This window comes from Pieris brassicae, chromosome 8, assembly GCF_905147105.1.
Source record: "Pieris brassicae chromosome 8, ilPieBrab1.1, whole genome shotgun sequence".
NCBI lineage: Eukaryota > Metazoa > Arthropoda > Insecta > Lepidoptera > Pieridae > Pieris > Pieris brassicae.
The window spans coordinates 21175301-21200539 of record NC_059672.1 but is presented as its reverse complement, the minus strand read 5'-3'; the positions used below and the strand labels follow the sequence as shown (position 1 = coordinate 21200539).

At 40.6% G+C, this 25239-nt stretch overlaps 4 protein-coding genes across 7 annotated transcripts; 1 reads left to right on the top strand and 3 right to left on the bottom strand.

Annotated features, from left to right (window-relative positions):
- Positions 1-1203: 1203 nt before the first annotated feature.
- Positions 1204-3311, bottom strand: LOC123712972 (organic cation transporter protein-like). The gene is made up of 4 exons (XM_045666396.1): positions 2889-3311; positions 2521-2776; positions 1811-2434; positions 1204-1707 (listed from the first exon to the last, which is right to left on the bottom strand). The coding sequence occupies exons 1-4, from the start codon at positions 3309-3311 to the stop codon at positions 1373-1375; spliced, it is 1638 nt and encodes a 545-aa protein (XP_045522352.1). The 3' UTR covers positions 1204-1372.
- Positions 3234-13777, bottom strand: LOC123712971. Of its 3 annotated transcripts, none has more exons than XM_045666395.1 (13): positions 13600-13777; positions 12477-12605; positions 12279-12398; positions 12081-12207; positions 7608-7734; positions 7254-7322; positions 7051-7181; positions 6761-6986; positions 5423-5654; positions 5284-5347; positions 5163-5206; positions 4787-5071; positions 3234-3333 (listed from the first exon to the last, which is right to left on the bottom strand). In XM_045666395.1, exons 1-13 carry the CDS (start codon positions 13666-13668, stop codon positions 3328-3330), a joined length of 1629 nt encoding a protein of 542 aa, XP_045522351.1. In that variant the 5' UTR covers positions 13669-13777; the 3' UTR covers positions 3234-3327. The 3 variants fall into 3 exon arrangements, 2 of the variants coding, with proteins under 2 accessions (XP_045522351.1, XP_045522350.1); XR_006754145.1 differs by lacking the exon at positions 3234-3333 and adding an exon at positions 4043-4573 and having other exon boundaries at positions 4618-5071; XM_045666394.1 differs by lacking the exon at positions 3234-3333 and having other exon boundaries at positions 4043-5071.
- On the top strand, positions 8673-11782 carry LOC123712973 (collagen alpha-2(I) chain-like). 2 transcript variants are annotated; one of them, XM_045666398.1, is made up of 6 exons: positions 8673-8762; positions 9387-9540; positions 10318-10377; positions 10458-10560; positions 10629-10695; positions 10817-11782. In XM_045666398.1, exons 1-6 carry the CDS (start codon positions 8744-8746, stop codon positions 11407-11409), a joined length of 996 nt encoding a protein of 331 aa, XP_045522354.1. In that variant the 5' UTR covers positions 8673-8743; the 3' UTR covers positions 11410-11782. The 2 variants fall into 2 exon arrangements, with proteins under 2 accessions (XP_045522354.1, XP_045522353.1); XM_045666397.1 differs by having other exon boundaries at positions 8729-8762; positions 9381-9540.
- A 2932-nt stretch (positions 13778-16709) lies between the features above and the next one.
- Positions 16710-25234, bottom strand: LOC123713657 (solute carrier family 22 member 6-like). The gene is made up of 7 exons (XM_045667442.1): positions 25006-25234; positions 19499-19718; positions 19324-19424; positions 19093-19247; positions 18020-18386; positions 17426-17864; positions 16710-17265 (listed from the first exon to the last, which is right to left on the bottom strand). Exons 1-7 carry the CDS (start codon positions 25128-25130, stop codon positions 17107-17109), a joined length of 1566 nt encoding a protein of 521 aa, XP_045523398.1. The 5' UTR covers positions 25131-25234; the 3' UTR covers positions 16710-17106.
- Between the last annotated feature and the right edge of the window lie 5 nt (positions 25235-25239).

Genomic DNA, 25239 nt, shown 5'->3' with positions numbered 1-25239 from the left:
AAAGTCAAAATCATTTATTCATTTAGCTAACACAATGTATTATAATATGTCGGTAATGCATTGTATAATCGACGGAAACATCAAAAGCGTCCATTAAATAACTTAGGATAACGGACAAAGTGAAGTTTATCAAGATATCTAGGACCCTAAAAATATCAAAAGAACGTGTTGGACATATCCTAAATCAGTTATTACATATGCGGAAGCTCTGTTCAAAGTGGATGCCACGCGAGCTCACAACCGACCAAAAACAACAACAATATTTTGGTATGCGCATGTTATAATATTCATCAACTATCTTAAAAAGGGCAAAACCATCCTCAAAACCAACGACAAAATCGGGAAAACGGAATACAAGCTGAATACATTGTGCATTTTCTGTATTAATAATAATAATAATCGTTTATTTGCCAAGATAGTACAGTGGTTAGATCGATCAATTACAAATATCCGCACAATCAGCCATAAATGGGCATGCAAATGTCATATCCATTTTTACAATGTCATATAATAAGAACATAAAATAATGTCAAGCTTAAATTATTTACAATCGGTGTCAAATCTATCCAAATATTCGCCGACGCTATAAAGGCACTTTGCCTTTAAACATTTAATCACCATCCCCTTGAAAGAATTACATGTTCAATTCATTTGGTAACTCAAAATTAATTATCTACCTTTTTACAGCTTTATTCCTTCTAGATTTCAATGTTGGTTAATTTTGATGGATCTTACTCATTTGAATTAAGTAAGTGAAGAAAGTATTAAAATTCAAAATTCAATTATATTAATATTGGATCAAAATTCAATTAGATTGGACGGATGAATATAGTTAGATAAGCTTTATCAGTTTCCAATGTGTTTGTATTTGACACAGTAATGTCATACTCAGTTGTAAGATATATATCGGTAGAAGTAGGCGTTACAGAATATAATAAAAGCGATGACAGAATATAGTAAGTGTGTTTTGAGAGAATTGATATATGTTGACGAACGATAATACTAAGAGCAAGAAGGTTTTAGTGTATTTAATACAATTACGTCTTCTGGAGACGTGAAGGTGCTTCGCAGCTTCAATATACTTATTCAACTGAAGCCACACAATTGTCATAAATAAATCAAGTCCAAAAGTAATTAATTATGATTAAAGAAATAAATTAAATACAAACTACATGAACTTCATTTTATTTGTATTATGTTTTTCATAAACTTTATATTTTACAATATTTTAAAACATGTTTTTTTGCGAAAAGAAAACATTGTTTACATTTAATGTCAGTCAGTGAATTGAGTGAATCAAGTATTTGATCGAGGGTTTAATGTCCCTATCCTTGACTAGCCTTTAATATAAATTGTGCTATCTTGCAGACACTTAGCGGCCGGTGGCGAGGTTCTCAGCGTCGGCCATAGTGTCAGGCAGCGTAGTGCCCAGAGTCTCTGGCGTGGTTAGGATCAGTGCGGCCGATGCTAGCGCAAATGACCCGAACAATACCGAGGGAAATGGCTCCCATACTTCCTGAGCCAGTGCTGGTGTCAGCGGGGCCATGATAGAGCCCAACCGCCCCACCATCGATGCGAAGGCAAACAACGAGTGGCGGTGCCGTGTAGGGAATAGTTCAGCCGTGTACACGTACACAGATGTCATCACCACCGCAATGCTGTACTTACCCAGTAAGTACACCGCAAGCGAAGCACCACTGCTTGCATCTACAAACAAGACCACATTACACATTTATAGAAATTATATATTTCACATATTCATAGAACAACCTCTCCAACTACGCTGTGATGCAAATAAAAACAACCAAACCTTCCGGTAGAAAAGCGAAGATGAATTGGCAGGCGGCGCAGAAGGTGTAGGCTACGACGAGGACCGGCTTGCGGCCGACGCGGTCTAACAGGAGAATAGCCGTCCAATAACCTGGAATCTCAACAGCTGCGACCGACACGTAATTGAGATACCGGTTGCCTGACAGGTTGACGGCGTTGATAGACATTCCGTAGTACACAAGGGTATTTGTAATCCACCACACGGGCGCCACGAGACAACGCGATAGAATAACAGGGGAGCGCAGTACTTGCAAGGGCAGCCAGGCCTCAGCCAGGGGCGGCGTCAGCTTCTCGCATTCTGCTCTATTCCGCAGCGCTTCGAGTGACTTATCAGACAGCTCTCTTCTGTTTCGTTTTGCTACTTTTTTGAGAATTTCTTCGGCTTCCTTAAACTTTCCTTTGCTCATCAGCCAACGAACTGACTCCGAGAGGATCCAAAAGTAGGTAACAACGAGTAGCTGTGGCGCATAGATCACTTGCGTAAGTGGACGCCAAGAGGGTACGCCCCAAGCGATCAGGCCGAGAAATACTTGGCCGAGCGCGAACATCGTTGACATGGTGGCGCCCGCGATCACCCGGTAGCCGGGTCCGACAAGTTCGGTCACTGCAAACATAAAAATAGTTGGAGCCATTTTAGTCTAATTGAGCACGACGAATAAACAGAGTGAATGCGGGCGAACCTGAGCTCACCAAGAATGTAGCAAGAAGAGTAAGCGCCGGCACCGACTGTCGACTCCAACACTTCAAGGGCCAGGAACCATTCGTAGGAGTTAACGAAGGAACGCACGAGGCCAATCCAGCCGGTGTTGAAGGCGTTGAGCGTCAGCGCCACCCTACGCCCCCAGCGGTCCGACACGTAGCCCGTCACCGGTAGTACCAAAAGAGTTCCCACCGTACGAATGGTGCCTATCAGTGAGCGCCGCCACTCTTCACACGCCATATCGAACTGAAACCGAATATGCAGACTAGAATCTCAGAGAATTATTCCAATTTAGCGAAACGTCTGAATAATTGGCTAATGCGACATTGAGTTGTATATCTTACGCTAAAATACTCACATCGTAGACGACGCTAAGGGTGTTCTCGTAGACATAGCCCTGGCAAGACTCGGTGCGCGAGCGATCGAACCATTCGGACGGGCATTGCGCCTCTATGGCCGCCTGGACCGAGCTGTTAACGTATCGGGCGCAGTTGTCGAAGTTCGTAACACTTGTACCCGGCACGGCATTGAGAATCCAGGACGGTGCATATTCCGGTGTGGTGGTGTCGCATTGAGGGATAAAACACCTACTGGGTACGCGCGCAGTGGTAAAAATGTATTCGCCAGAGGCAAACGCGGAGAAAATGACAGGCAACGCTGCGAGCAGTAGTGTCGTTATCTGATACGCCCCAAACTGCCCCACCTCGTCAACTAGAATCGTATCCAGGTCCACCGGCTTCCCGCCTCTCTCGGCCACCTCGGACCTGTCGCCAGCGGTCATGTCGTAAGCGTTCTTTTTAGTACTGAAAGGCACCGGTTAACTAATGGAACTGATAAATAAATTATCAAAAACGTTGATAAAGTATACATATAGAAGTTGAAGAATTATCCAACATTTGTGAAATATTATAATTTTATTCATCAATGTCAATTTTACCGAATTCTAGAACCACGATAGTAAATATAGGAAGAGATCATTTGGATTATTAAGATTAATGAACGAAAATATTAATGAAAATGAACGTGCGTGAGACTCGGGATCCACACACGTCTTTTATTTGAAAATAAGTTTTCTTACGAAGTTTTCGTTCCCCTTACATTGAGACTAAACTGCCCTCCATTTGTTCCATTCTGCGTTTACATGAACAATGCTAAATGCTAGCTACTTTATGATTACTGTAATAAAACATACAATATACGCGGGAAAAATGGCTTACGTAGATACAGTCTCGCCTATTTGTACTTAAAAATAACAGAAAAACGACAAACAAATATTGATTGATTGCATTGTAGAAGAACATAACTTCTATGTTCGTCGTATGTGCGGTAAGCATTTTTCTCACCGTTTCAGCTTAGGCATTACCCCAGCCACGGATATAGTATACGGTGTAAGATTTCAAATATTTCACAGAAACTAAGAGAAAAAGAGAAAAGGGCAAAATAAAAAATCTACTCAAACTAATATTTTAATAATTACAAAAGGCTGTTAGAAGAAATCGTGTAAGTTTTTTTTATAACTGACACCTTACACCAAGTTAACACACACACACATACAAAAAATAAATTAACAATCTCCATTTGTACGTGTTAATTAATAATTAAAAAAGCTATAGTAAGCAACGTTCCAGAAGTCGTTATTTATTCATTTTTTCAGCTAATAATAAATGGCATATAATATTAACTGAAAAAACCGAATGAATTATGTATGTAATTGTGTTGACGATATAGCTACCTATTAATCTTTATTGGGCTCTGTTAATCGCGTATCCGTACGAATTAACATATCGTTATCATTATGATAACTTATAAAATAAATGCTTCAGAAGGTTGAAATGCAATCATAAGTACGTGGATCTACAGTAAATAAATAATATATGAATTAATTAATTGTTTACAATCTAATTGTAAACAAGTGTCATCACTGTCATTGATATTTTATAATAAAAAAACATAACACCTTTTAAAGCACTGTGACGCACAACGGAGCTAATGTGCGTCACAGGGCGAAACTGAGTCCACCTTACTACCACTACACACCACGGAATGAAGTGTTCAATGATCCTAAATTTAGGCGGTTTTTGACATAGCGCAACCTGATCGATGATTGAGTTTTGTGTTATGATACTATATCTAATTTGTTAGGATTCAATTGAGTGCGGCATCTGACATGAATCGTGTAGGTGTTGTTCAGTAGTCGGTATCGCGCGGCTTAATAATGCCCAGGCGCGTGGCGAGGGCGGCCACGTTGGCGCGCACCTGTTCCTGCACCAAGTTGAAGGACATCGCCAATAGCGCAATGCCAAACAGCAGGTACAACGAACACAAGGCTATGGAGTGAACGGCGTCCGACGCTGCCGATGCTGAAGCCGCCGCTCCCTGTGCCGGGACAAAGTCACCGAACCCGATCGTGGTGAGGGTAATGAAACAGAAGTAAGCGGCGTCCAAATAGGCCCAACCCTCCCAACGCTTGAAGAGGAACGTGCCCGCAACTATGTACGACGACACCAGCAGCACGCACAACCAGATCGGCACCTGCTTTGTCTGTTTTAAACACGAGAAATTCAAAGTTATACATACATTTATAAATATGTCTGAATAGTTTCTATTTGAAAATAAAACTCTACCCGCTCACCTCTTCACGTGCCGATACCAAGTCCGATTGGCGCGAGCCCCAGCCTGAAACAGGTCTCATTTCATACACGGGCCACTCCAATACCGACTACACGGTCTGATATGCCAGAGTCGAGGCTCACCTGATCGAGGTAGTCGCAAGGTCGGACCTTCGTCGCTCCACTCGTCTCTGTCCGGGGAAGGTGACTGGATGGCACACAACCAAAAACATTAATCCTAATAATTATTAAAAGTTTTAATAGTCTACGTAAGTAGTCTCACATAATATCTAGGCGCTCTAGAGTCGTCTAGCGTCTGTAACCGCCTTAGCCGTCGGCGTGCCGGGCTATCCGCTCTCTCCGCTCTCTGCGCTGAGGTGGCCGCACGCCGCGAGGGACTGCCTGCACGTCTTTCGTATTCATAGAAGGCACTACGAGCTCTTCTCTCCCTCAGTCGGTCGTTGGAATATTCGTCTCGTTCTCGCGAGAAATACTCCGATCTGCCGCGATCGCATCTGTTGTGTCGTGATCACACACCACACAGAAGAAAGTTTATTGATAATTAAGGGTAATAACGGGTCAACTTAGTTTTGAAACGTAACAAAGAAACATAATGTCGAACAAAGATGAATAATATTTTTGTATTTAATTAATAGATCATGTTCTATCAATGGTTTATAATATATAGTATTAAACTACTTTTTTTTATTAAAGTTTAACACATCATACATAGTAAATATATCTACGGTATATAAAATAAAAATACAAGAAATTTTTGTAAAACACAAAAAATAATTTACCAACAAAACAGCAGATTAGGTTCGCGATAGGCACTGAATTGTTCAGCTCAGCTTTCTTTTAAACCAATCAGTTCACTACCGAATATATCTGGATAAGTACTGTTTAATCCGTTTAAATCGCAAAAAAAATCGAAAGAGAGGTTTGGTTTTTCAGAAGTAATTTGGTTTTTTTTTGATAATTATAACATGATTACTAACCATATTTTGTACAATTGGAATGGAATAATAGTTCTGAGCTCATATTTAGCAAAAACCTCCATGCCTCATTTTGTAAGACCAGGTGGCCTTGCACCATTCCTCTTTTGGCCGTGAGAAGCACCATAAAAGTGCACGATGAGAAAGCACCAGTGGCCTTGTATTGTTATTTTAACGCATTCAGTGCTATTGGTTCACTTGGATTTGTCAAGACTCATGGCTTTATCCGATGAGCTGGGAATATGAACAACACCGAAGTCACTTTCAAAACAATTCAAAATTTAATTGAACAGTTTTAACAGGAAACGAGGTCATGACTCCTGTATTAACAAACGACATCTTAAAAATAAAAACACTTTCCTATTTCTATTTTTTTACTCATACAGCTAATTTAAATTGTATATTACAACTAACAATTGTTAAAATATACATTAAGATAAAACTACACATAACTAAATGGTGGCGATGCTGGCGAAAGGGGCCGACTAAAAATGTATACATTGAGTATTGTATAGAAAAAGTTGAATATTGCATCAAATAATTATAAACATTTTGTCATAATTGCACAACTCAATTCAAACTTGGCGTCTCCAGAGCGTTTGCTATGCAAAATATGTAACGGATACCTGGCAACGTGTGGTGGCCCGGGCAAGTCGGGCAGCTCAGGAATATCAGGTGAGTCCAGATCGCGACCAAACTCCCTCCAGTGGTAACGGTTACTATCACCGCCGCCTCCTCGCGGGGCCGCGGTGCTGCTCGCTTCTCCTTCGCAAGCTCGTTTTTGATACGTATCTAAATCGTTTAAAGCCGCTTGCAAATCTTGCAGTGGTAAAGATATCTTCGGGAATTCTTCTGCAAAAAAACTTTTTAGCTATTACTAACTTTTTGTTACAAAACATTTGGACGTTGGACTCACCGTCGTCGTCGAAGTGACGAGGAGGCCGCGGACGACTCATGCGAAGCGGCGCGTGTGCACGGCTTCGGGGGCCACTGTCGGAGTTCGAGCGCTCCACGGGGCGGCGGCGCATGGAGCCCCGTGCGGTCCGCCTGCAGGCAGATATACGTCGGTGGCGATGCTGAAAACGGCCTGAGGCCTGGCCGCGTGAGCTCTCAACTCACCTACGGTGTTGCGGTCGCTCCTTAGGTGGCCGGGTACACACGTAACAACACACGCGCCAATATATAAAACTGAAATGTAATACATAACTTTGACTTCATATCCTTTCTGCGTCACATTTATAAACATAAAATTAAAAATATTCATTTGTAACGATATATTAGTATAGCAACACCGCGACTCCAATAAAGGGTTTTTAAGTGATATAAAGCAAAAAGACCTTCCTTACGGCAACGACTGCATCCTGAATATAAAAGATTTCAACTTCGTAGCTATAGGAACATCCGGCTTTTTTTATTGACTATTTATATGTATAGTTCGTTCTTAATATACAAACAGAGAAAATGTGAGGATACCGAAAAAACGATGCCATGACGTCTCCGATGTTTGAGAGGCAGAGCAGCATCAGCGGAATGCCAAGGATCGCATAGAAGATTGTCACCACCTTGCCGCTCTGTGTCTTTGGTGCAATGTGCCCATACCCTGTAAAGCCCCTCATGGCGGATTACCAATATTAGTTATACATAAGTGTTATATAGCAAGATGCACAGATAAAATGACAATTTTAAAGACAAGTATGTGAAAAGGGCTAAGGGGTAGAAGGAGAAGAGGGTGTCCCAAAAAAGGAATATAGAAGGAAAGAAGAAATAGAAGCGGCAGCCAGAATAATGCACTGCAGGCCGCTGCATCACGCGCGGTGCCGCACCCTGGCGCATGCAATATGTTAATATTGAATATATGATATGAATACATATGCCGGTATTCGAAGACACTTATAGATAAAAAGTGTAACCTTAAAAGTACGAGAGACAGATGGGTTTTGATTTTGTTACAGTGATAAGATATAAATAAGTGAATGTGAGACACACGGGATAGTATGAGAATTGTCGAAACACAATTGCCAATCAGCACAAGTAGTGGGTCAAGGTCGCCACGGGCTAGTGACCACCACAACATATTACATCATAACATAAAATTGCTTATATCGATATAATTATTATTCCTTATTTGCCGACACTTTGTGCTTCCTGCTTGACACACATCAGTCATATTTGTCTCACATACATGCAGGTGGTACTGGGCCTACGTAACACTAAACCTAGACCCAACCATTTGAATCAACGTAAGAGAATATTGTAGTCGTTAATTGCTGCGTGGGTCGTGCGAAGTGGGTCAGATCCCAACCTAGAGGGTTTTCCCGCGTCCTCGCCGACCGGTCGCCCTTGGTTGTTTTATCTCGTAAAACGTCATATATATGTATTATCAAGAGAGCATTTCATAAAACAGTAAGAAAAATAAACAATTACATGTTTTAGTATATAATTAATACTATAATTATTATGTAGTGAAGAAACACGAAAAATTGCAGGCGTGTTGTGTTAACGAAGGTCGGACGAAGCTAAAGGGACGTTGCGTCAGCGCCTGCTGCGTGCAGCGGCCACGGCGCAGACACCCGCCGGAGCTCTAGTGAAACACTCACTCTGCATCAGCGATGGGACCCTATATCACAGGTTCGTAAAACGGTTCCAATGTTTCACACCTTCGGTTATTTTTTTCAAAACAAACTTAAATTTTCTATCCTAATATTTCAACGTAGTATATTATAGTGACTTTTCCAATATTTATAATTTAACGTTTGAATGTAATTAATATTCAAGGGGTATATAACTTGCATAAATGTAAATTCAATTTTGTAGGCCTTTTACCGCCTTTAAGAAACCGGAGGAGGTTTTCAAAGTGATGCGTAATTTTATTTTTTATGCATTAACCCAGTTATCACCTTATATAGCAAGTGACACTAAGGTAGACCACCATTTGGACCATTAATTACGGTTTTATTAATTTAATTAAACCTTTAGAAACTAAATAAATAAAACTCGAATTTCGTTCCTTAATTATTTCACTAATCGCCATTACTTTGAACTATAATATAAATGACCCCCCCCCCCTAGTATGATTTATAATTGCAAATAATTTTTTCGTCCAGAAAACAACTAATGCTATAATTGCGTAATATGAATTATAATTGAATTTATTAAACGCGAGCTTTGTGTGGCGGTTCACGGTCGAGTGAACGGTTGCGTTCGATTCGGGGCACTTTGGTAACCGAAGAGTATTTTGTAATTCAGTTTCAGTTATATGTTGCATGTTGGCGGTGACGAGTGTTACGCAAGCGGAGCAATGGCGATGGCGTAGCGACGAGCGGAGCGGAGAGTCGCAGGAGGCGCAGCCAGTCCGCATCGACAACAAAGTGCTTGAGGATTCAGCCGCTGACCGCGCGCTCTACAGGTGGATAATATGCGCAGGAAGGATGTGTTAAGAAAACCTATCGCAATCGGCGTGCAGCGGAGGCCACGACTCGTATAATATACCAAAGCATTAGCATCTCGAGACATGCAACGTTTCGGTTGACCGAACGTCTTTATAATTGACTGGCTATTTTATATATACGAGTAGTTGCCACTCCATTTGATGCACTCCATAATATCTTACTAATCCGAATTAGTTCAGTTTGGCCTACTTCGAACAGCGACACCGCGTCAACTTTACGAGAAAGGTCTTTATTCAGTCTTCCCTTCACTGGCCTGTCTGCCAGAGGCAGTACGTTCATTCGTACGTACTTTTTTAGGTCTGGGCTTCAGATTACTGTATCTGTTTCATTATTAGTTAATCTAATAGGCAAGCCGATGATCAGCCTCCTATGCCTGACGCACGCCGTCGACTTGGGTTCAGGACAAGCCGGTTTCCTCACGATGTTTTCAATCACCATTCGAGCAAATGCGCACATAGAAAGATAGTCCATTGGTGCACAGCCGGGGATCGAACCTACGACCAAAGGGATGAGAGTCGCACGTTGTAGCCACTAGGCCAACACTCCGTCAATACACCAAATAATATAAAATTTTCTTTCACCCGATATATTGTAATAATGTTTGATTTTTATTTTATCATTACATTACCACGCGACTTAAGACTAGATATAACGTTGTGAATGAAATCGTACCTTAGAACTCATTATAAACCTATAGGTTTTAGAGTTATGCTTAAATTTATGTGTATTTTCAGTGATGAAATGGCCGGCTTCTACAAGCGGCCTTTCGCCGACAGTGCGCTCATAGTCGACAGGTCAGTGCTGACGACTACTAGATATGAGCCATTCCTTATTCATGATCCTAATAATAAGCCACTGTATATTTCTGTTCCAGAGCAGCAGCGGCGGAGAGCCAGGGAACGCTTGACGACTTAATGTACTGTCGTTGTGAAAGGGCGTCCGTTCGAAGCCTTCAGTGTGTTACGGGATCTCGTGGGGTCGGTACTTTTTAGTCCTACTCACACTTATAAATTGGAAAGATAACATAGCCTAGATCTTTTTTCAGAAAGGCTGCAGCAGTCACGAATACCTGTGCTGTTCTTTTTCCGCCACGCAGGACCCAAACCGTGCAGGTATTATCGGTTCTTCTCTCAACTACAAGCACTATTGCTCTTTATTGCTGTTACATAACCTAGCCTATCACACTTAGTTATAATATGCTATCAAATTCATAGTAATACTACAAATTCTCAGATCGCCCGCTCGCAGTAGGTCCGCAAGGCCCCACCGGCGTTGTTGGACCTTTCGACAACATTAATACCGATTCTGGGGAGAGTGCATCGGCGCAGCGAGGCTTTTACTCGCCAGGAGGAAGTTCAGGATTTATTGACTCCGGATTCAGCAGGCCTGTTCTAGTAGGGCCCGGCGGTCCAACGGGTATAGTTGGTCCGAGAGGACAAGACGTCTTAATAGGGCCCGGCGGACCTACGGGAATCATTGGGTCGAGAAGACAGGGTGTGCTGGTCGGACCCGGTGGGCCGACTGGAATAATTGGTCCAGCTGGGTTTAACCGAGGGTACGGTGCAAGCAGGCCTGGTATTCTAGTAGGGCCCGGTGGCCCTACGGGAATCATTGGACCGAGGAGACAGGGTGTGCTGGTCGGACCCGGTGGGCCGACTGGAAACATTGGCCCAGCTGGGTTTAACCGAGGGTACGGTACGAGCAGGCCTGGTCTCCTAGTAGGACCCGGTGGGCCCACGGGCAGGGTGGGGCCAGGAAGGCAAGTTCTGGTCGGGCCGGGGGGTGCCACTGGACAAATTGGCCCACGAGGGAGCTTTGGTAAATAGTTTTATATAAGTTTAAAAGGGAGCGTTGTTATATGTTTAAAGAACTTTATTTCTCATTACAAAATAATATTTTACTTACATGAGAAACTTAATATTATCTATATAAGAGAGAGATACACGTCCCACTTTTAGTCCAATACATTCACTCTGACGTGCATTTTTGTCTGTCAAACACGCTAATATTGCTAATTTTAGATGGCAACTGATTAAACAGTTGCACACCCTCATACCCAATGGACTCTTCAAGTAATTTGTGCGCGGCTTCGGCAAGATCAAACAAACTCGCGACGAGTGTTGCATGTTATAAATCTGTGATAACATTTAATATAAGTATTGTCATAATGATTATAGTTTTATTTGAGTTGGATGCACATGAGGGGTTTCATTTTCAACGAAGCTGTGTTGCCTAATAGCGTTTGAAGAGTTATACTTTGGACGACAAACGTATTGCATCGGCTTAATTAGAAAGATGCTAATTGGGGCATACTTCAAACACTCTTAAGGGACTTATATATAATAAAAGATATTAGTAGGCGAAAGACTAAGTTCAAACATTTACGAACAACAAACTACACGTAAATTTGTAACAAGATTAAACTGTATGTTTGTTTTTATTATATCTGTTCGTATACTACTATTCAGCACAGTCACAATTAAGGCTGTGGACTCACCAATAGTGGTGATGACGACGATAGAGTAGAAGAGCGCGCCGGTGAAGGTCCACTGCAGCCGGTCGGGACTTTCGCTGCCGTCCCATCCGCGCACCTTCATTTCTAATAGAATCGCGTTCTCGAACTCCTAGGCATCAAAATGGGACATTAATCCCTAGATATCTCACTAATCGCGTCGGGCGAACAAAGACGACCCACCTTGAGCATGTCCAAAACGTCTGACGTCCAGTTTGTCTGGCTGAGGTAGGAGACGCGGTTCGTCATCTGCCAGATGCTGTACGTCGTATTGGCGCGGATCTGCGATATATTCTTCTTGACCTGAAAGAGGTCAATGAGCAATGCTTACGTTGGGAGTTTAAAGGGAATGTACATCAGTACGTGTGGCGATAAACTCACCTCTCTCTCGTGCTGCGACTCCAGACGTTCAAAGGTGACGGCACCGAGGATGCAGTAGGCGACGACGAGACTGATCATCACGAAGTGTGAGAATACTACTGAGCATAGCCGCCAGGTGTAATAAAGGAACTGTATAACAACCTTTTATTATAATGAACTGGTGCATTTGTCTGAACGGATTCCTTCGCTATTACCCCGTTTGACTCTGACACTGTTTTGGCGTAGAATTCCTTTCTATTTGTTATTATTTCTAGGTTGGTTTTTACAGACGCAATTTGGAAGTTATTGTTGAATTCGAGCCTTGGGAACGAATAAGGGACGACAATGTTAATATGATGTAAGAGGTAATTCGCCAATGGCAACTACGGGTGCCTCTGAGAGAACCCTGCACTAGTGATTGCAAGTTGTCGAGTACATGATCTTTGAATACTTTGATGCGTCGCGAACGGTTCGCATATGAGGGTTTCTATATAATGTTACCGTATTAAATATTATTAAGATTTTCAGTCAAAACAATCTATTTCCAAGCATATATCTTCAGATAATCTTATCTCTAAAATAACAGCCAAGACACGAAGCTCTTTCAACAGTGCGCCGCCAAGCTTATATACGAGTACTTGTGTATTTAATGTGAAGCACTTGCTTTATGAATTATTAATATTAAAACTGAGTAACGATCATCGCTATTATCTACCTATACTATTAAATTGCTTTTTGTTTTAGTCAAGTCAAGTGAAATGACTTTATTGATAAACAATTGCACTTATGAACGACAGAAAAGAAGTTAAATTAATTGTAAATATAAATTTACTACCAGTTCGCAGTTGTTAATAGACAAAACCAAGGCAAAGCCGTGAATATTTTTATAGTTACAAGATTACAGAAATACAATGTACACTAGATCGACATCGTCGTTAAAGTTGAAACCTCTGTCAATATTGTCCAAAAATGGGGTAAATTGGAATTCATTTATTATTTCATTGTACATGAACAGAAACTTCCTATTTTATATCAAAAGGAAATTGTTCATTAAATGATGATATACTTTCTTCTATTACGACGGTGTCGAGCGGTGACGTCAGCAACATCAATAAATCGAAGCGTAATATAAAGAAATCTGGACCTTAGCGCAGTTGGTGGGTGGCGGCGGAGAATAGTCAAGGCGGGCACCGTAAGCAGACCGCCGAGACATCGTGCAAACCTAACCTCACTAAAAACACTATTCACACTAACGTTAAAATTTCGGCTAACGGCTGCAAAGAGCGCACCAGTTTAGATTCGTAGTTCAACTGGAGAATTTACGAGCGAAATGACGCGCGTTCTGGGATCCCTCCCCTCAACCTCCTCGCCGTTCTAAATATGTATATTTCAACTTCCAAATATAAAATCCTAATAATAATATTAATTTATTGCAACGAACCAATTACATAAGCAACGTGTCCTGAATTAGTGAGAGCCATATTTCAGGAGCCTCTGACGTCCCGCTTACATTTGGTGTGTACCAATATGCATTAGTTTTTGGAATGTTTTTTTAAGAAGAGTTGGCCGAATCGATGAAGCGCGCTACACCCTGATGCCAAATGCCCCTTACAGAGAGTTTCGTAATTTGATTGAAAGTTTTCATCATATTAAGCCCCACGAGCTACACGTTCTTCTTTAAAAAACCATAGAACCTATTGTAAGAATACTTATCGATGGTGATATTGAAGGCCAAAAAACCCTTTTTCGCCTTTTTAACGCCTACAAATAAAGTTCAACTATCACGGCATCGGGCTAACTTTGAATGAGCTTGGCAAAAGCCAAGTTTATGATTAGTTTATCATTCGCACGTCGGCACAGCTGTAACATCTAAGTGTTTTTAGAATAATAAATAATATTAAAAGGATTACGAGGATACCGTGAAAAGTTACATTTGTTTTTAATAAATTTATTCGTCTCTTACGGAAAAATGATGTGCGTCTGCAATTTCAGACGCTTCGTTAGATCATCACAGTCAACAAATCTTCCTAAACTTAACTTTAATGATAGATTTTCCAGTGCATTAAAGTTTATTAATTAATTATTGTTTATGTTTAGTGATAATCATGTGTATTAAGACAAAATTGTTAAACTCGCGCCGCAACGTCGTCGTTAGTCGCTTATAGGATATCGATGAATGAAAAGGCTTTCCATGGAGGCTTATAGTGGTAATGATATATGAAAAATAGTACTAGGGATGTATTTTCTCATAAAAAGTTAAAATATCTGAAGTCTATCTCTCTCGACGGAAATGGTCCATAAAACCAAACAGTTGTTTTATTGCTTTATAGCAGCAGTACATGATCTGGAAATTTGTTATATATCTCTATACATTTCCCCATAAATGAGTGAGCAGTTTTACGAAGCAGCACAAAATGTATTTATGTTTTTATAAACGTAGATAATATTTTCATACACATATTATTATTAACAATAATACTATTAAAATACAAATCTCTTTAAATAATTCTCTTAGTGAGGCACGTGGTTTTAATTTATATATAGAGCGTATTGCTCTTTTCCGTAATACAAAAAATATCTTGAATATCGGCCGCTGAGCCCCACAACAACATACGATATGTCATAACACTATGGAAGTAACTGAAATATACAAGCCTCGCCGTATCAATATCAGAAAATACAGTTGAATCAACACATTGAATTATTTCCTCATTAGTATTTGTAGGGACTTGTATTACATTAGGCAAAGACAATTTTATACATTTTATTTTATTAGAATTATATATAATAAATTTTAAGTGTATATGATTAAGTTTTATTCTAAAATGTGAAAGTAATTGATTATGAATATTTTTTCAAATATTTTGCCTAAAGTCGGTAAAATTGATACAGGCGGAAATTCGTGGGGTCCGATTTGTCTCCAGACCTAAATAGAGAAATAATTTCACTGTATTTCATGAGAATGGGAAAAACCCCAACGTCAATACATTTATTAAAAATAATAGCTAGATAACAGCTACTGATATGCTCCATAGATCTTCTGTTTTTTTGTTACTCAACAATTTAAATGCCTCTATAATAGAATCCGTGTGATTTTTATGAAAGATATAGATCATACAATTCTTTCCTACTAACGTAAATACCTGGTGTAGCCCAATCACAGAATTTCATTTTACAGCTTAAAGTAACAGTTTTATGTTTAAATTAAACCTTTAAGCGATTGGCCGTTATTGGCCTGAAAGTAATTTTTACGTCTTGATTAACCCCTTGGCGCTCAACAATGATTTTTTGTCCACTATGATCCGAATCTACCCAGTTAACAATAAATTGTTCAGGTACAATATAATCAGAAAACATGTTATCAAAGCAGGTAGCTGAAAGAGCCCAATCCTAGTTGGTTCAAAGAAAGAATAATGAAGATTGAACGACCTAAATAAATTAGGAAATCTACTTGTATATGTACTAGAAACGAAAATATTTATACTAAGAACATTTTCCATAGCAAATCCTGGCCTTGGGCAGTTTGTAGAGCTGGGCCCATTTTCCGGTAAGCTCCTGGTTGTTTGAGGATTATAGTCTATTATACTTGGAGGGGATACGAAGGGAAGTCACCTAGCTTGAGCTTCGAATGCGTTGGTAGTCTTATCACAGGGACCTTTCCTTTCCTACGTTAGCCATGTTCCGAGCACGATTTTTAATAAGCTGGATATTCACCAAAGCAAAGAGTACAAATAGCTGGTGTGTTTCATATTTTTTTGGGTAATCTGTAGTTTTTTGCCCTTGTGCGCATTTAACGCACCTATAAGGGCGCATACAGTTATTCTTAGTGTGACCATATCGTTGGCACCTGCCACATTGGCAATTTCGGGAAAAAAATTTGGGTCTTCTATTGTGACTCTAGTGAGTAAATATTCTGTGTATTTATTATTTCAGGGTTATTGATATTGGGTTCTATAGTATTGTCTTTTGTTAAAATAGCTTTTACACATTAAGAAAAACACTTTTTGAACATAGCTTTAATCCGTTCAAAAAGTGTTTTTCTTATTGAGTTCTATGTTTACAAAGAACAAATTGAAGGGCTTCTTATTTTTTCTAGATATGATTCCTGTTTTCTGTGTCGAATGACCTTGATAAATATGAAGGAAACGGCATCCCTACGATGTGGTTTTCCCGTAGTCATAAAATTAAATACTTTGAGAATTGTCTTATTGACCTCTTCAACATAAGTCACCAAAATTATTCTGGGAGATTGAACAAAAGTCGTCGGAGTCGATATTAATATTCTATTTAATCCTTATTTCAATTGTACTACAATTTAATAATTGTATTCCACAAGGTATACACTGGGCACTTTCGACAGTAGCTGCCGGAGCATTCAAACAAAGTGCAAATATAACTAACGACTTACAATATAAGTAAAACTTACAGACTTCCTACTTCGTAGAAAGCTATCACTGATTAAGCCTAGGTGCACAATTTTTATAAATTCGTAATCACATTACCGAATTCATATCTGACACCGTCCGTATCAAGAAAGCATCTCGCCAGATCTTGTCAGAAGGAATGAGAAGTCTCGCAGAACTCTGTATTTAGGGGTGAGCGCGGCCCATACCATGAGACTCGACGGCGGACGTTCCAAAGGAATGAACGGTCAGGGAAGGTCGGAGAGGTCGGTGGCGCTGGAGCCGAGATCGGCGAAACTGTCGGGAAGCCTCCGGCCCAATGTGTCGGGCACCAGCCGCGTCAGCGCCGCACTCAGCAACGGCAACGCACCGAGCACCGAAGTCGGCACCCACGCGCCGTACGCCGCCTGAGGAGCACCATCCAGTTTGGTTAAAGGTGGACAAACACTATCATTGAGTATAAATGTGCAAAATGTCAGCGCATTGAGAGCTGCCGTAATGACTGCCTGAGTAATCGATTTTGTTGTAATTTAAAATTGCCAGATTAAATGCGCTTAAAGTACTCACAAGCAATGGTGTCTGAGGCGCTAGAATGGCGCCGAGACGGCCACAGGTGGAACACGCAGCTAACAGGCGCTGGCGGGCGCGTGTCGGAAACAATTCTGCCGTATACACGTAGAGTGCATTGAGCGCCATAGTCGCGCCCATCTTGCCCGCTAGGAACAACGCCGTGCCCGCCACGTTGCCCTCGGGCAGCAATGGGATGACGGTCAACGCCAACGCCGTGAGCAAGAAGGCGGCGGTGAGAAGCGGGCGCCGCCCCACGCGATCCAGCAGCAGCGTATTGAGAAGCAGGGCAGGCAACTCGGCGGCCGCCAGAAGCGCGTAATTCCCGTGGGGCGAGCCGCTGAGCGCATGCGCGCGCACGGCCAGCCCGTAAAAGACAAACACGCCGGACGCCCACCACGCGAAGCACACTCCTAAGCGACGCCGTAACGCGCCGTACCTGCAACCACCGCCACATTCGTAATACCTGTTACTATATATCAGTACGTTTATTATATTATTTATACACACTGCGGCGGTCGAACGACAATGAGAGCTGCATTCACGCCTTATCTTTGTTTAGGCTGCGGCAGGAAATAAATAAGAGCGACTCACTTTATGAACGCTTTGAACAAGCTCTCTTCTTCAACGACGACCTCCACCTTCTCGGTGACTTGATCAGTCGCTAACATTCTGTGTATCGTCTCCTCGGAAAAAGCGGCTTTATTGCCTCGGGTGGCTCTCTTGATAGTTTCCATCGCTTCGCTGATCCTTCCCTTGGCGACGAGCCAGCGCATGCTCTCAGGCAGCAGCCAAGGGTAAAGTAGTAGCAGAAAGGAGGGCGGGTAGGCGAATCGCGCCCAGGTACGCCAATAGCCCGCGACGTAGTCGAGTAGCGCCAGCGAAGCCGCCCCCGCGGCTAGAGGCACGCCCAGCAACAAGCTCGCTAAAATCCTTTGCTCTACTCCAAGCCACTCGATCACTGCAATTTTTAAATTATCATCACATCACCAGTCGTTTAATAAACTATGTGTAAAATCAGTATTAACGCAGTGTTTCTTTTTGTTTTATAGGAAAAAGTGTTCATACCCAAGATGTAACATGGCTACGTAACGTTAGATAGCTAAGAATACTAATTAAAATAAAGGAGGAATAAGAAGATTTTTTACATTAGAAATGCAAAATTTTAGCTAAAACTTATTTTTGTATGGACCTCTTGTAAGCTGTAGACCATGTTTTTAACCCGGTATTTTGAACTAAAAGTAGTTATGACTATAAAACAGCATCCAAACTTAAAACATTGCTGTGGAAACCTGCATGTTGCACCATGATGTACAAAGCTGTCAAAGTGTAATGCTTTCAAGAGGGAGGCGATTAAATTTTTAAAGGCAAAGTATTATGAAAATTAATATGACGATGATTTTTATATAGCTTGTACGGATTTTCATAATTAATGAATCTGAATGTATTTTTGCAAATAAACGATTATTATTATTACTATTGTGAAAATGTTTAGCTGCCATAAAGATGTTAAAAGTAACATCTCACTTAAAAAGACATTTCGTGTCAGTTTCCTCGTCAGCCTCGCTTCTATTTTGTCACTTTTATCTCTTGACTTTCAATTAATATTGTAGACTTGGGTGTCGCAAGAATCTGCCTACACACACACCACACTCGACTACACTTACTGAGTACGAACGCAGCCGGATAGACGCTGGCTCCGAAGACAGTTTCGATAAATTCCATAACAAGATAGGTCGGGTAGGTGGTGACGAAGGACTTGGCCAGGCCAAAGAGCCCAGCGCCCGCGCCGCTCCCCACCAACGCCGCCCGTCGGCCCCACCTGCCACACACCTCCTTGTCTCAATCGATCGCCACAAAAGTTCCAGCCATAAAAGTTCAATATGATGTTGAAGTACCTGTCCGAGACGTAGCCCATGATCGGCAGCGAGACGAGCATGCCCACATTGTGTATCGTTCCCACCAACGTGCGCTTCCACTCTTGGCATCCCAAATCGAACTGAAATAAATCAGTAAATAAATATTTACAAAACATTAAGTGAACGCTAATGATTAAATATTACTGGGACAGACCTCTGAGACTATAGTGGCGCTATGGCTATAGATGTGACGGTCGCAAGGCAACAGCGTGGTGTTGTCGAAGTCAGTGGCGTCTCGGCAATGGGCGGCGAGAGGCCTCGGCCGGTGGCAGGGCTCGTCGGGCAACAGCGCCCACTCGCCCCACGCTGCCCAAAGGGCGCTCTCCGTTCCGCCGTCAACCCCATCCCCACCCTCGCACTCAGGCACTACACATCTGTAAGTTGTTTGGACTTTTATTGTAATCTTTAAAAATAATTTTATGAATGAGAATTAGTTTCAATATGGACTTACACTCACGCAAATAATACAATAGACATAAGTAGTAAGTTACTTACTACCCATTTCCAAGCTGGAATTTGTGTTCGACTTTTCGCCTCGGAACCTCTTTTCATACCGAATAAACTGGTTGAAACAAAATTACTCTACTAGATTAAAAAAAATAATAATAAAACAATTTTAGCTGTTTATTTACTAAAGTTGCTGCTCTTATACGTATATGATGTGTTTATTATGTGTAAAAAACGAAATCTTCAGATAGTGCTGTTGAGATCTTAGTAGATAATATTTTGAAAGAAACAAGACGAGCCCTACTTTTGTCACTTCGACAATATTCAACATAAAACTTACCCTACATTAAAATGTTGGTCAATGATTCGTGTTAAGGTAGCTCGGTATGTCGATTCTTTATTGTCTCGTTATAGGCAATAACGGGTAATGCTACGCTCTTGTTTACCTTACGATAAAATTGATCGGCTATTTGCTAATTAATGAATTAATGAGGTAGAACAATTATGTTTGCCGACTATTAGAATCCCTGGTACTTTTCTGGGTAATTTAAATGTATCGTTCACCTGTAATACCTTTCATGTATTTTTTTATTTATACTGATATCAAAAACCCGAAGGAGGTAACTCGACCGAGCATTTTCCGCCTGTGGACTGATCTTCTACCGGGACAGTACCCATACAGAAGATTTTTTTCAAAGAGATGGATTATTACAGGGAAAACAGAGGGACGTAAGCACAGAAGATAAGAATCTCCATATGCCCCGTATGTTAACAAGTGAATTAACACTTTACACATTGATTATTTGTAGACACAAATAATCTTCTTTCAATTTATTTTTTAGTGCATTTGGGAGTCGATTGGATATCTTTTAAGGATTTTAGTTAAGTGAAAACTTCTTCTGGGCGCGAGACAATTTATATCAAAATAGCGTGGGTGAGGTCAGTGAACCGTGAGCCTTTGGCTAATACTAACCGGCAACGAGCCGGGAGCCCAGGGGTCAGAAGATACGAGGGCAGCACGTGACTCGCTTTCACTTGTAGCTGTACACATCTAGCGATCGATAGTAATAATCATTCTAGGTACATGTGGCGTTTGGCCGAGAAAGATTTGCAGGTTTTAGGATTTTTCTTACGAAATATATTAATTAGGCACTACTTGCATGCAATATACAACACATTTAATTAGTTCGATCTAGCTACCCTGATTTTATTTTAAATATGAGTCGTAATTATCTGTAGTGTAGCTGTAGTGACCCATGGGGCCGTGCGAGGTGACTGAATTTAAATTAACTACGTTTTAAAAGTAAATAAATACCATAACATAGCGGCGCTAAGCTCTCACCGAAGGCCGATTGGAGTCGCATAAGGGCATGAATGTGTCGCCGACCGGTTCTATTTTAAAAGCAGTAATTCCACTCACCCAAGTTGCGTGTTAAGTTGTTAAGAGTATACGTGTACGGCTACACACACAGCGAACAGATCTGGTTAAACGCGGTGACTCACCGTACCATACCTTTCGTCGAGATGGCAGTTAAACTTAGTTCGTAAGTAAATAATTTGATGTACCCCGTTCATCAAACTGCTTCACGTTTAGGGTTTCGCAGCGTGGTCACGTGACTGATCGGGACCACGTGCGACCTCGCTAATCACGCGCCGCGCCCAGTTCAAGGGCACCCGCTCTCCGCGCTCGCGGAATATTCCCGAGGACCACAGCATTGATTCACGATAACTTACAGTCATTATATTTGGTGTAGGTGTTCTCCGTGAGTCTACGCAATATTCTAAAATAAACGAAAATTTATAAAATATCGTTGTTTAATAAGTTCAAAAGCCAATTAAATAAACAAATACGTAATATTTTACTGTTTTAAAATTATACTTTCTCTCACTACTTCTGAACATAACATGTTTATGCCGGGTTTGTTAATTGTTTAGTTGAAATTGTTGGGGAGGTATTATGAGACCATATTGAGTCAATTTAAAAGTAATAATGTCAACAAACAAATGCGGGCCACGAATTATCTCCCGGAAATTGCTAGATAGAGCCATTAGTATTTTAACCGAATATTGCAGGATCTATTTTAAAATATAATATATAAAAATACTCATTTACAATTTAAGCACACGTGAAACGATTGACGTTTCTACGTGACCTAATCTAAGACCGCCAAATTCTGCTAAAAATATGTTGGTATCTTCAAGCAGAATTTAGTTATTAGACAATAGAGAACGCTTCAACTCTAGGTATAAATTTGCAAATATATTTATATTATTTAGGTGATTTAGAGATCTGTCCCATTTTAAATAATCAGTTGGGTATGAAACATATTGCCGCTATGCTGGCCGCAAATGACCTGAATTTTCTTCAATAGATTGCAAAAGAGTCGAGGAAGACATTTTTGTACGAGTCAATTCCGACCCAACATTCGTGAAACGAATTGTGACCTTCCTAATTCGATCAAAAATCGATATCGGTTTTCTTTAAGTATCTCAGTGCTGTGCACTCGGAACTTGTGGAAAGAAAATGATGTACGATTTGTTTACCGTGAACTCAACGTGTCTTAGAGTAATCCTCCCTCCCTATGCACTAACCTCAGTCCTCGTTTTCATATAGTACACGATAAAAATACACGTCGAATGGTTAAACTCCTAATACAGTCCTTTTTAGGAGTCGGTTATTAAATGAGAATTCGCGGAGAGAACTGACCTCAGTCCGTTGGCCTCAGTGTATCGTTTCTAAAGCATACTTTTAATGAAATCATTTATTTGTAACATGATTGTAATAAGCAAACAAGTCTACTTTTCTGCTGAGATTATTATATAAGGTTACTGCATGAGGTGGAAACCTAGTCTGTACGTAGGGGCACATAGTAATTATCACCAAACTGGAACAAAATTAAAAACTAAAGTTTTGTGTATTATTAATCACTTCCCGGCATTTCTTTTCAGAGTAATATCATGACTGCCGTTCGTGAGACGAGACAACGGTGATTTACTGAGTTCGTATGAACCGTTGGAAAAGCGCCATTCCGCTTTGTTTCGTATAAACCACATCTATAAATCCGGACCTACGTCCAGATTTAAACCGTCGTAGCTACAATATAAGATTAGATTTGCACAGATGAGTAAATAAACTGCAGTCCATTCTTATTGCTCTATAAATGTATTTACAACATTCATTATAATCGTGGCCGATTGGAAACAATTAGGTAGGTATTGTTAAATTATATGTTCAGTCATTCTCTCGTTAATTCAGGTTCAACAAAAAACCGTACTAGATATAAATGAATAGAGCAGATAATAACACAACGTTAGATTAGGCTTCCTTTGAGAGAAATCTCGAATTTCTACTAAAACTAACAGCTTTTTTCTACAACAAAACATTTTGATAAGCGCTTGATTATATTATTTCAAATATAACATTATTATATTGTGTCGATAATATTTATTGGCCAAAATGATCCTAAAATTAAATTTTAACCGTACTCTCGTTTCGTTTCGTATTTATTTTTATTATTTGCTTTGACATATTATGAGGAGCATGACCTAACAAGTTTTGGAATTCAGATTTACAAAGTGGAACATCCCAGTCCTTTGAAACTTGACTCAAACAAAAACAAACTCAAGCCTAGGGCCTTAGATGAGATGCCTAAACAGTAAAGTTACATACATACATATATAAAATTTGTATTACATTGTAATTTGTTCTACATACACTACTGTGAATCTTGACAAAGCCCTGTGGGACGGTGCATGTCTCGCATCCGTTAAATCCGCAATCTCGTGGTTTGTAGAATAAGATCTAAGGAATATACCTATCACACTGCTAGATTTATTAGCAGATGAGAGAAAAGCTTGAAGAGTCAAATCACGTAATAGAACTGAATGATGCCATAGAGGGCAACAGTACATAAGTTTTGAGTTTTGAGACTTTAAGTTTTAACAATGATAAATTAATGCATTATTTGATGGAAGTAAATATAAATATGAATACTTTTATTAGATTTGATATTGTGGACACCGAAATCATCCCTGTCCCAGGTCCTAGCCTAGCCACTAATCGGTGAACTGTTAAAATACAAAATGCTTCTAACTGTTCCACTTCACAAAATATTTTCAGACAATAAATCCGTGCTGGATTTTTATATATTATTAGAACGACCAAATAAAGCTAACTTCCTTAACTAACCAAGGCCTTGACTGTTGTTGTCTTTGCCTCCTGTCAATTCTGAAGTAAAACATGTAGTAGATAATAGTGGCAGATATTTGACATAATTGATTTCTTCAATGCTCAGAGATTATAGTTAGATCTTTTGTGGTTATCGTATTGCTGCTTAAAACTGCTGAGCACCGGATGAGAGTGGATGAGGCGCGCGTGTCGGATAACGGCCGACATCGGATAAATGCAGTGTCATGGGTCACCGGTCATCGGTCTGTCGACTGCTCTATGGGCCAGTCGGCCACGCGCCGCCGTACTGAACAAGGTCCGGGGCATCGTGACCCCGTTTTTTTTAAATTCACAGTTCACACCTTATCTATGGAGACCTCCGGGGTCGACAATCTTTCATTTGAGATTTTTTTTAAACAGAGACTAGACTGCTACAAGTGACGGTGTCCTCATTTGACTTGTAATAGTTCAAACCGCATAATGTCGTTATAATTATATTTTAACGCGCAAATAAACTAAGCAGCAAGCCGCGCCTTATTTTTTATCTGCGCGCCAGGAACTTTAAACATTCAAGTTTCACACAACATTATTAGTGTGTTATAGCCATTGTTGATAGTACAAACAAAATCCAAAAACGTTATTTCCTCGTTTTGATACAAATATAGCTTTATCTAATAATTTATTAAAATATCGCATAAAACGCTTTTGAAGCCGTAGTAAGTGGTTAACACTACTTTATTATATTATTTATGTATTAAATATATTTTGAAGCTGATTTGCGCGATTTTATTTCCTTTAGATAAATGTTAGTTTCCTTTAATTAAATTGTCTCTGGTAAAAGGTACCGCAAAGGTAAGCGCACACTTAATCTATTTATTAATGGTCCACTGAGATTTTTCTTTGTGCCGAATATATTTCGAACCGATACGAGTTTTTTTTAAACTATCTCTGCCAGTAAAATAAGTTATTTTTTTTAATTTAAAAATTAATTATTGATTACAAAGAGTTTTCAGTGTAGAAGTGTTACAATATTATACTATTGTTACCTGTGTGGCGTGTGCGCGGCGAGGAAAACATAGTTGGTTCCATACATGCCCGTGAGCAGAACGGGCAAAGCGAGCAGCGCCGCGGTGCGCGCCTGCCAATACCACGGTATACGCTCTCGCTCCATGGCGACTTTACGCGAACTGTGCGAACTGCGAAGTGCGAACCACTGCCGCCCGCCCCAGCGCACCCGCAGACTGCAAGGAAGCTCGTCCCCGCTCCCCTCCGCCCTCTCG

What these genes read in the sequence shown, in the direction of transcription:
- LOC123712973 (XM_045666397.1), top strand. An exon ending in AGTGCGCTCATAGTCGACAG is followed by an intron (nt 10,378 to 10,457) that starts GTCAGTGCTGAC and finishes TTTCTGTTCCAG; the next exon opens with AGCAGCAGCGGCGGAGAGCC. An exon ending in GTGTTACGGGATCTCGTGGG is followed by an intron (nt 10,561 to 10,628) that starts GTCGGTACTTTT and finishes ATCTTTTTTCAG; the next exon opens with AAAGGCTGCAGCAGTCACGA.
- LOC123712972 (XM_045666396.1), bottom strand. Translation starts at nt 3,311, where the DNA reads ATGACCGCTGGCGACAGGTCCGAGGTGGCCGAGAGAGGCGGGAAGCCG. An exon ending in CCCTTAGCGTCGTCTACGAT is followed by an intron (nt 2,777 to 2,888) that starts GTGAGTATTTTA and finishes ATTCGGTTTCAG; the next exon opens with TTCGATATGGCGTGTGAAGA. An exon ending in CTCTTCTTGCTACATTCTTG is followed by an intron (nt 2,435 to 2,520) that starts GTGAGCTCAGGT and finishes TTATGTTTGCAG; the next exon opens with TGACCGAACTTGTCGGACCC.
- LOC123713657 (XM_045667442.1), bottom strand. Translation starts at nt 25,130, where the DNA reads ATGGAGCGAGAGCGTATACCGTGGTATTGGCAGGCGCGCACCGCGGCG. An exon ending in ATGGGCTACGTCTCGGACAG is followed by an intron (nt 19,248 to 19,323) that starts GTACTTCAACAT and finishes GGTGTGTGGCAG; the next exon opens with GTGGGGCCGACGGGCGGCGT. An exon ending in CGCCTCAGACACCATTGCTT is followed by an intron (nt 17,266 to 17,425) that starts GTGAGTACTTTA and finishes GGTGCTCCTCAG; the next exon opens with GCGGCGTACGGCGCGTGGGT.
- LOC123712971 (XM_045666394.1), bottom strand. Translation starts at nt 13,668, where the DNA reads ATGTCTCGGCGGTCTGCTTACGGTGCCCGCCTTGACTATTCTCCGCCG. An exon ending in CGTCGTCATCACCACTATTG is followed by an intron (nt 7,735 to 12,080) that starts GTGAGTCCACAG and finishes GGGGCTTTACAG; the next exon opens with GGTATGGGCACATTGCACCA. An exon ending in TCGTCACTTCGACGACGACG is followed by an intron (nt 6,987 to 7,050) that starts GTGAGTCCAACG and finishes GTTTTTTTGCAG; the next exon opens with AAGAATTCCCGAAGATATCT.